Consider the following 10087-nt stretch of genomic DNA (forward strand, 5'->3'; position numbering starts at 1 on the left):
AATTAAAGTTATAAATGTTAATAATTTTTAAATTATAAAAGAAGAAGAACAAGATTAAATAAATAATTATTCAATTAAAAAAAAAATATAATGCAGTCAGTCAAGGTACAGCTTCACCAACAAAGCAGTTTACCAAAACAGACGTTTTTGTGTCTTACGATATGAGGACTCACGATGGTATCGTGAGGGCCCCCACATATTAATACTCTATCGTCTTTTTCATTTTTTCACCTCAATTTCATAAACGTTTACTTGAAACCGGACCCACCGGTGACAGTAGAAGCTTCAGCTGCAAGCAAGCAAACTGATGAAGGAGCAGAGACCGGAAGAGAACCAAAATTTAAAAAAGAAAAAATTCTTTTGGGATTCCTAATTTTTCAGTATCTATTTGGCTTTACATTTTTGTCACTAGAAACGAAGACGAACCTTCTCTTTAGCGCCAATCGTAGGCTGCTAGCTGCTGCACGTACCCAGAGCCTCTTCGTTCCACTTCATCTTCTCCAAGAAATCGCTTTATTCTCCATTTTTTTTTTCAGTTAAAGCTAGGGTCTCTGGTTATCCAAACAGCCGGAGACAGCTGCATAAGGAAGATCGCTTTAGTTTATGGGAGGTTTTGACTGTTAACTCAAGGGTTTCTTTCGGTTCCAGAGCTTGTTAAGAGGGATCGAATTCGATAATTGAATGTAGTTGATTTTGTGATTTTGATGTTTGAGGTTCTCGATAAATTTGACAATGGCTGTGGTGAGTCCTGTGCCTGCTATTGCCCAGGGGGTCGATTCGATGAGGTTTCTTGGGGCTAGAACCCCTAGAATCATGGCGAGCAGGAGAGAACTTGTGGCAGAGTCGGTGGCGGAGATAATTGAGGAGAGGATATTTGTTGCAGTTGGTAAAAATGTGGAGAAGAGCGAGTCCACTCTGTTATGGGCATTGAGAAACTCGGGAGGGAAGAGGATCTGCATCGTTCATGTTCATCGGCCGGCGCAAAGGATCCCACTCACTAACCGTATGACTTTTGTGTGTTTAGATTACCTAGTTAGAAATAGCGAAGAACACCTCAAATTTTTCGATATAGTTAAATTGAATATAATTTTTCTGTTTACTTGACGTTATTGTTATCATTTCATATCTTATCACGGATTATGAAGTAGGATTGAGAAGGCAACAATTAAGAGTAAATATTGTTGAATTTATAAAAAATATGCTCTCGAGCTTGATTATGATATTTTTAGGGTTTTCAATACAGATTAATCTCAACCAGATGAAAAAAAAGAAAGTGTATAGAACGTTTATGAGATATCTTTTATTCTAATTATTGTTAAATTTGAACATTTAGGAATTATTAATTTTGAGGGTTTTCAAGAGATTAATCTCAACCTGTGAAATAAAAGAAGCGCTTAACATTTTTGTGGTATTTTGTATGCGTTTTGTGTTTACTTTTATTTTAACTATCAATAATTTAGAAATCATCCTCTGTATTTGCAGTGGGCACAAAGTTTCCAGCGAGTTCACTGAAAGAGCAGGTAGTCAGAGCATACCGGGAAATTGAAAGGCAAAACATGGACGAGATACTGGAAGAATACCTTCGCATCTGCCGTCAAGTGGGGGTATTATCATCTTTTCTGTTTCACATCTAGGAAAAAGAGTGTTTGACTTGGCATAAGATAGGGGTTCTTCACTACCTTGATAACTAAGCTGTATGTTTGACTGAGTTTCTCCTTCAGTTTTTACTGTTAGAAAGCAGATCGTTTGGCAAGATAGCACAAGATAGAAATTATTTTAAAGTAAAAATAGAATCTGTTTTTGACTTACTGGTAAGGTCGAAGTTAGAAATAGGCATACGAGTATATTTACTAATTATATGTTTTATTAATTTATTAATAAATTGTTTTTTAAAAATGTAATAGTTATTTATTATTAATAATTTAATATTTATTGTAAATTATATTTTTTATTTTAAATATCATTATAATTTGAAATTAATAATTATATTAAACAAAATAAATATAACAATTAAAATAATTTTTTTAAAAAATAAGTAATACTATTAAATGATTGTTTTAATTATCACTTTGATCTAATAGTCATTTGCTGCAGTTTGGAATGCCTATATTCTTGTTTCTGTATGATATAAATAGATAAATATTAATGTTTTATGGTTTTAGAGTGTTGAGGTTACTGAATTGGCAGAACTGCTAAATTCTGATTTATCCAAATAAATAACGAACCATTGTAGGTTCGGGCAGAGAAACTGTATACTGAACTGGATTCTGTTGAGAATGGAATTTTGGAACTGATCTCTCAGCATGGGATAAAGAAGCTTGTCATGGGAGCAGCAGCAGACAAGCAATACTCGAGGTAGGAGCCTTAAAGTAATTATATTAACTCTTGTTTCTCTGAATATTGACTGTAGATCAACAGATGAAGCAGTTCTATGCTGCACGTCATATGCAATACATGTCTATTGCTTACCCTAGTGCTTTAATGTTGCAGAAAAATGACGTACCTCAAGTCCAAGAAAGCCATTTCTGTACTCAAAGAGGCACCTGCTTCTTGTCACATATGGTTCATTTGCAAGGGACATCTCATCTACACTAGGTATGCATATATTTGCCCATCATATCTTTCAGATTGTGTCTGTAAACCATATTGCTAAAGTAAATGGAGTCACCTGAAGATGTGTATAATCTACATGAGATCTTCTATGTTTTATGGACCACCTTTTACTAGATGCTCGCATATTGGTATTTTGGATAAATTGGACACTTCTGTTAACTAAAACCTTGTCAATAGCTGATTTAATCAGCTTGAAACTAACACAAATACCATATCAAAATATAGGCAAAGTAATTTATATGGAACGGATTTGGAGGTTGCACCTTCATCTCTACCTGCATATCCAAATACAGAATTTTCAAATCACTTGAGATCGCAGTCTGTCAAACTTCAGCAGAATCATCGAGTAAAACTCTCCAATCAAGCTCAAGATTTATTATTTCGGATAAGGTCCATAGTTCTAGATAGACATGGAGGAAGGTATGCAACTCTTACTTCCCCAGGTGCTGGAGGGCTGTCAACTCCAAGGAGCAGGTCAGATGCAGAAGGGAGTTCTGACAAAGGTGATCATTTCAGAAGGAGCCTTTCTGGAGGTTTTGGTCGTTTATTGTGCTCTTCCAGTGGAATGGCTCTGAATCTGATTGAGAGGTCTGAGGAGATTGGCAATACATTAGAAGGGAGCGGATTCCATCTGTCCAAAGAGGATATTTATCGCTTATCTCCACCCAGTGTACTGGTACATGCGCAACAACATGATTTCTGGAAGATACTTTGTCTCTATGTAGCCGTTTAATGTCTAGAAGTGCAAGTATGAGTGTTTTAACTTTGGTTTAATCTTCCATATTCTAACAGGATGGAAGCATAGATGATAATCTTTATGATCAACTTCGACAAACTATGGTACAGGCTGAAAGTTCAAGACGTGAAGCGTTTGAAGAGGCAGTTAGGCGTGGGAAAGCAGAAAAGGATGCTATTGAGGCTATTCACAGGGTAAAATTTTTAGTCAGACTGTCTTACTTCAGAACTCATTTACCAAAAGTTATGTAACTTATTTCCTGTAGGAAGGTGATTTTTTTCAATGAAAGACATTTTTTTTTTGCACATTCTGCATTGATTTCTTGTCTGTTACCATTGGACCTTAAATCTGAGATTTTCCTTTAAGAGGTCCATTTTCTGTTCTGAGGAATAGTAGTCTGCAAGGACCATTAAGTGTAACTTATAAAATCTTATTATCTTACACGTTGTTCGCTACTAATTTGCAGGCTAAGGCGTCAGAGAACTTGTATTCTGAGGAGTTAAAACAGAGGAAAGAAATTGAGGTGGCATTAGCAAAAGAAAAAGAGGAACTTGAGAAGGTGAAGAATCACCTAGTCAAAATTACGGAAGAACTTCGAATTGCCTTGGAGCAGAAATTGAATTTCGAGAGCCAATTGGCAGAATCTGATCAGATGGTAAAGGAGTTGGAAGGGAAGATTATCTCGGCTGTAGAACTGTTGCAAAGCTACAAGAAAGAACAGGATGAGTTGCAGGTGGAGCGTGACAATGCACTCAGAGAAGCTGAGGAGCTGGGGGAAAGTCAACAAGAGGTCTCATGCATGCACTTGCCTCAATTCTTCACTGAGTTCTCTTTCTCAGAGATTGAGGATGCAACTCAAAACTTTGATCCATCTCTGAAGATAGGAGAAGGCGGATATGGGAGCATTTATAAAGGTCTCCTGCGTCATACCCTTGTGGCCATAAAGTTGCTTCACGCCCACAGCTTGCAAGGCCCCTCTGAATTTCAACAAGAGGTAGGGTCCTATGAATGTTAAATATGGTTTTAAACTTCACCTGAAAGCTGAAGTTTGTTTTTTTGTTTCAAATGCAAGATACAAATGCTGCCAATGAATGTTGGTATTTCTCAATGCAATGCCTGTAATTACTCTATTAGTTGCTGTCTTGAGGTCTATTCAAAGATTGATTATTGGTGCTTCAGTTCTTCATTTTCTGGATTTTGGAACTGTTCCATTATGGCCTTGTCTTTCATTTTTCTGAAAGTTATTTTAAATTTGCACAGTGCTGAAATAAACTGGTTCTGTGGGGATTTCACCCATTGTCCAAGATTCCCGCTGCTGGCCCCCCGGGAGTCTGGGTCATGTCTCAGTCCCTGTGTAGCTGATCATCCGGAAAGACCAGCTAAGAATTATTGGCTTAGTCGGCCTTTACCTGACCAACTACCTAATACTACACAGGTTCATCAAACAGCACGTTTTAGCTTTCTTCAGGATTTGGCCCAAACCGCTTGGCAGATTCCCACACATTACGCACCCATTTGCCACTTTGTTCTCAACTGTTCCCATCTCCCGGGCTAGACAAGCTACCTTGAGCATTGGAGCCTCTTTTCCTTCTGCCTAGCTCCCTGAAAACAACAATCAACTTGCATGTGTTAAGCATATAGCTAGTGTTCGTTCTGAGCCAAGATCAAACTCTTCTTTTGAATGTGATTGTCCCTGCAGTGGTAGAACCTGCTGAACCGAGTGTGCTACTTTATTTAAGACCTTGACTTTCATTTTTCTGATGATGCCTTCTCCAATTTAAATGTGTTCTGAAAAATGATACTACATTTTGTACTGGCTTTAGAAGGATCAAAGTGATTTTGACTGCATGTTTCACTTGGAATGACCTGATCTTTTCATTGCATGGCAGGTTAATGTATTGAGTAAGATGCGTCATCCCAATTTAATCACTCTTATTGGAGCCTGTCCAGAGGCTTGGACTCTCATCTATGAGTATCTTCCGAATGGCAGTCTTGAAGATCGACTCTGCTGCAAGGGCAATTCTCCTCCTTTATCATGGCAGACTCGAATACGCATTGCCACTGAGTTATGCTCTGTCCTGGTCTTTCTCCATTCAGGCAAAGCTCATAGCATAGTTCATGGTGATCTAAAGCCTGCTAACATTCTACTTGATGCCAACTTTGTAAGCAAATTAAGTGACTTTGGGATATGTCGTCTCATTTCTCATTGTGAAAATTTAAGCAGCAATGCAACCCTATTTTGCAACACAGATCCTAAGGGCACTTTTGCATATATTGATCCTGAATTCCTTGCTACTGGGGAGCTCACACCAAAATCAGACGTTTACTCATTTGGGGTAATATTATTACGCTTGCTGACTGGGAGACCAGCTTTGGGGATAACAAAGGAAGTGCAGTATGCACTAGATACTGGAAAATTGAAAACCCTCCTAGATCCTCTAGCCGGTGACTGGCCCTTTGTGCAAGCTGAGCAGTTGGCTCACTTGGGATTGAGGTGTTGTGAGATGAACCGAAGAAGCCGTCCAGACCTTGGGACAGAGGTTCTGAGGGTTCTTGAGCCAATGAGGGCATCATGTGGAGGATCATCAGCATTTCATCTTGGTTCTGATGGGCGGTGCCAGCCTCCATCATATTTTATATGCCCAATTTTCCAGGCAAGCTTTCCTTCTCCTAGTTTGCATTTTTCAGAGTTTTTGGAACTTGAAAGTTCAAAGGAGAAGAAAGAAATGGTACTGAGGGGAAATGAGAGGAAACATGTGACGTATAAATAGTTTTCCAAAAGCTAAAGAACTTCAAAAAGTTTGTTGTTTTTTCTATAAAAGAAATAAAACGAGAGAGACTTTTGTTTTTATAACTAAAGGAGTTTTGTGGAGTGATTATTGAAAACATCTTCTATTTGGTTTTTCTTACATATAATATTTCAAAGTATACATGAGCAGAGGGAAATGGAGGTTAAAAAATTTCTTTATTTCCATTTTTACCTATTTATTTAAATCACTGACAGTAAGTAGGATATAATTTCCTCCGGTTCGTATTATTTCCCTCCCTTCAGTCTCAAATGCATCAATGTCATCTAAAGAAGGCTTTGCGCATAAAACTTAGCTCAGATTAGCATAGAAAAATAAAAATATTCCTTGAACCTGCACTGCAGGAAGTCATGCAAGATCCACATATAGCTGCAGATGGTTTTACTTACGAAGCAGAAGCATTGAGAGGATGGTTAGACAGTGGCCACGACACTTCACCCATGACAAACATTAAGCTTGCACACTGCAATATTGTCCCCAACCATGCTCTGCGTTCTGCCATTCAGGAATGGCTCCAGCAACATATTTGAGTAACATTTTCTTTCTACTCTGATATATTTGCATATAGTCAGTTTTTTTTTTCTTTTTCAAAAAGGTAGATACTGAAGAAGATAAACTGTGTTCAGATATATAGACATATAGTTTTCTCCCTTTGGCTTCATATACATGTGTATGCATATACATAAACTGTATATGCATACACACACACATATATATATATATATAATTTGCACTCAAGAGTTCAATATTATTTTGACGTAACTCATTGTACAGAGGATTGTATATTTGAACATAGCTGTTCAAAATATTTTTTAAATATAATTTAATTCTTAAAATTATAACTATTTAAATTTATAAAATCAATTTTAATTAATCTTTTTTATATTTAAATTTATAAAATTATTTAAATTTATCATTTTAAATACAATTATGACAACTTTGAAATTGACTTAAGATTTTCCAAATGATAGTGTGTGTGTATATAATACTTGTTTATAAAAATTAATCATTGATGGAGTTACGAATTTCCTACCATTAATAATTAAAAAGACTTCAATTTATAAACCCATGAGCATGAGGCAGATTTAATTAAAAATCTATTTTAATTTGAATTATTCATGAAATTTTATTGGTCAATATGCGGTTATTGTGTTTTAAGATAAATACATTCTAATTTTATGGAGAAATATGTAAAGTCATTATACAACAAAGTGTTTTGATAAATTTCAGTTTTTATTTTTAGAAAAATATTAAGGAAGGTGTAGGGGCATCCTCCTCAGAGTAGAGGGCCTCATAGAATCCATTAGCAGCCCGATTGAGGCCGACCACACTCTGTTCTTGATAAATAATTCTAATTATTGTGTTTTTGTCATCTTTACTATTCGTATTTCTATACCCTTTATTAATCCAAGTCATTTCGGCTTATTTGGAACAGAAAACGTTCCTCCCTCCAGTGATAAGGTCAGAGAGAGAGCCTTGAGGTTTTCTGAAAAAGAGAGTTTCTGTTCTGAAATATTTTTTGTATACCAAGAATCTTTCTTTGGAGATGATTTTTGGTTTGTGTAATGTGATCAATTGTGTTAATAATTCATATGTTAGCTTTACTTATAAATTGAGAAATCTTCTTACCTATGTGACCAATATTAGAATAAGATTTAATAGACAAAGTAACTGAAATCATGATGTGTTTTCAATAACTTTAAACATAAAATGATTGCCTTTATTAGAATGAGAACGTTTCATAAAAAAAATAATATTGATAAGTAGTGATTGGAGTAATATTTAGCAAGATTGTTGATTTTGCCTTGTTGAAATGTGAGTTTATTTTAGATAGAAAAAGACATTGTTGAGGTGAACTTTTGTATCACCTCTAAAACCATGTAAGGGGCCTTTAAATCTCAATCAAAAAGGTCAAATTATTTAACTAAAGAGTGGAAGTTAGGGGTCCAACAGTGAGAGTCATTGATTGAAGCCCACAATTTAGTTAGAAAGAGTGCCCAATATCATTAAAGTTATCAACTATTATGTGGGGCTAGAAGCGATAGTTCTCATGTGCTCCCAAAAACTTTTATATTTAATTTCATGAGAACTAATATATCCAGTGTTAAAGTACCATGTAGCAGCACTGTAAGTACTTTTTATAATGGATACTTTGCTTGAATGTGTGAATAATTTGGAGGTTTAATATAATGTCATAAAATCTAAATTTCTCGAAAGAATGTCTTCTATTTTTATATGAACAAATTTTCAAAGAATAAACTTGTTAATATTGTTCATAGTGGTAGTTGCAATACAAGGTTCTAGAATAATTAAAATATCTTATCTGTGAATACAAATTAGTTTTTTTGCATGAATCCTAAAAAAACTATTCTCAACCTTCAACAATTTCAGAAAATAATATTAATACTCATTACAAAAATAAAATACATATGATAAGTTTAATAGACCAATTAATATATGAAATGATTTAAAAAATCAAGTAAAAAATTATCCAGTATGAGCTGGCTGGACTAGAGACTGCTTCCCGTCAGCCTCAGGAGAACCACGTTCATGGTGATTCTATAGGCCATAATGAAGGTGGTTGGGCTTATGCTTGGGAAGCACTTGGTTCACGTGCTTAAACCAATATAGGGTAGATAATGGTTGGGCCTTCTTTTGTTTTGGGTCTTTAATAATTGTTTTGAGCTTGAACTTAACTGAAAATGTTCTTTTAATATTGGAATGGACAATATTATTTTATTTTGGGTCTTTAATAACTGCTTTAGGTATGAACTTAACTGTATGAGTTTTTTAATATTTAGTTTGAACAAGTACGGAAGCTAGGACCAGACCCAGTCACAGGCCCCAAACCAGACCAATGCCCAGGTCCAAGCCCATAACAAAACACAAGACCATGAACCAGGCCCAGAATCATATCCAAGCCCCATGACTTAGGCCTAGAACAAGACCCATGCCAAAAATTAGAACTAGGCCCTGGTCCAGGCCCAAACCCAAAACCAGGACCATACCCAGGCCCAGAAACAGAACAAGGCCCATGCTCTAGCCTAGGCCCAAACTTAGCACATACCTAGATCAAGTCCTAGCCTAGATCTAGACCCAAGCCCATGACAAGACCTAAGCTTAGACTCAAGCAGAGACCCAGATCCAGCCTCGGCCCAGACCCATATCCTGATCTAGGATCAGGCCCAGACTTAGACACATATCTAAGCCCAAGCCCAAGCCCAAACCATACATAGGCACATACCTAGGCCCTGACTAGCCCATACCCAGACCTAGACCTGGACCTAGACACAGACTTGGGCCAAGATCCATATCCAGATCAAGGCCCAAGCCCAAACCCATACCTTAGCCCAGACAGACCCATACCCAAGCCTAAGTAGGCACAAACCTAGACCTAAATCCATATATAGGCCTAGACATGCCTAGACCTAGGCCCGACCCAGACCTAGACCCCAATCTGGGTTTAGGCCCAAGCCGATACTGAGATCCAAACAAGCACAGATAGGCCTAAACTCAAGCTTAGGCCCAGACTCAAACTCAATCCAGGCCCAGACCTAGACTCAGACCCAAGCCTAGCTCCAAAACCAGGCCCATGTCTAGACCAGACCCAAGCCCAGACCTAGGCCCAGACTCAGATATAGGCCCATACCCAGGCCCATAACCCAAACCCAGATCTAAGCCTAGACTTAGGCCCACGCCTAGTCTGAGATCCAGATCCATGCCTAGAGCCATACCCATACTGAGGCCTAGACCTAGGCCAATCTTACAGAAGCTATTAACCATATAAATTACTACATTTACAGAAACTATTTTTACACCTATCTTTATGAATTCAAAATAATGTAGTGATTTACCATTTTCGACATAAACCTTTTGTCTTCCTCCTATAGTTCTTTCATCATTATTGACTTGACTTGTAAACTCCTTCTCG

At 37.0% G+C, this 10087-nt stretch overlaps 1 protein-coding gene across 2 annotated transcripts; it reads left to right on the forward strand.

Moving 5' to 3' along the window:
• Positions 1 to 329: 329 nt before the first annotated feature.
• LOC110820940 (U-box domain-containing protein 33) lies at positions 330 to 6805 on the forward strand. 2 transcript variants are annotated; one of them, XM_022050581.2, is made up of 9 exons: positions 330 to 1003; positions 1483 to 1604; positions 2234 to 2355; positions 2491 to 2595; positions 2839 to 3289; positions 3406 to 3543; positions 3816 to 4343; positions 5239 to 6003; positions 6501 to 6805. In XM_022050581.2, exons 1-9 carry the CDS (start codon positions 733 to 735, stop codon positions 6684 to 6686), a joined length of 2688 nt encoding a protein of 895 aa, XP_021906273.2. In that variant the 5' UTR covers positions 330 to 732; the 3' UTR covers positions 6687 to 6805. The 2 variants fall into 2 exon arrangements, with proteins under 2 accessions (XP_021906273.2, XP_021906275.2); XM_022050583.2 differs by lacking the exons at positions 330 to 1003; positions 1483 to 1604 and having other exon boundaries at positions 2235 to 2369.
• The last annotated feature ends 3282 nt before the right edge of the window (positions 6806 to 10087 follow it).

The sequence above is a fragment of the Carica papaya genome, chromosome 5 (assembly GCF_054855325.1).
Source record: "Carica papaya isolate Zhongbai chromosome 5, ASM5485532v1, whole genome shotgun sequence".
Lineage (NCBI taxonomy): Eukaryota > Viridiplantae > Streptophyta > Magnoliopsida > Brassicales > Caricaceae > Carica > Carica papaya.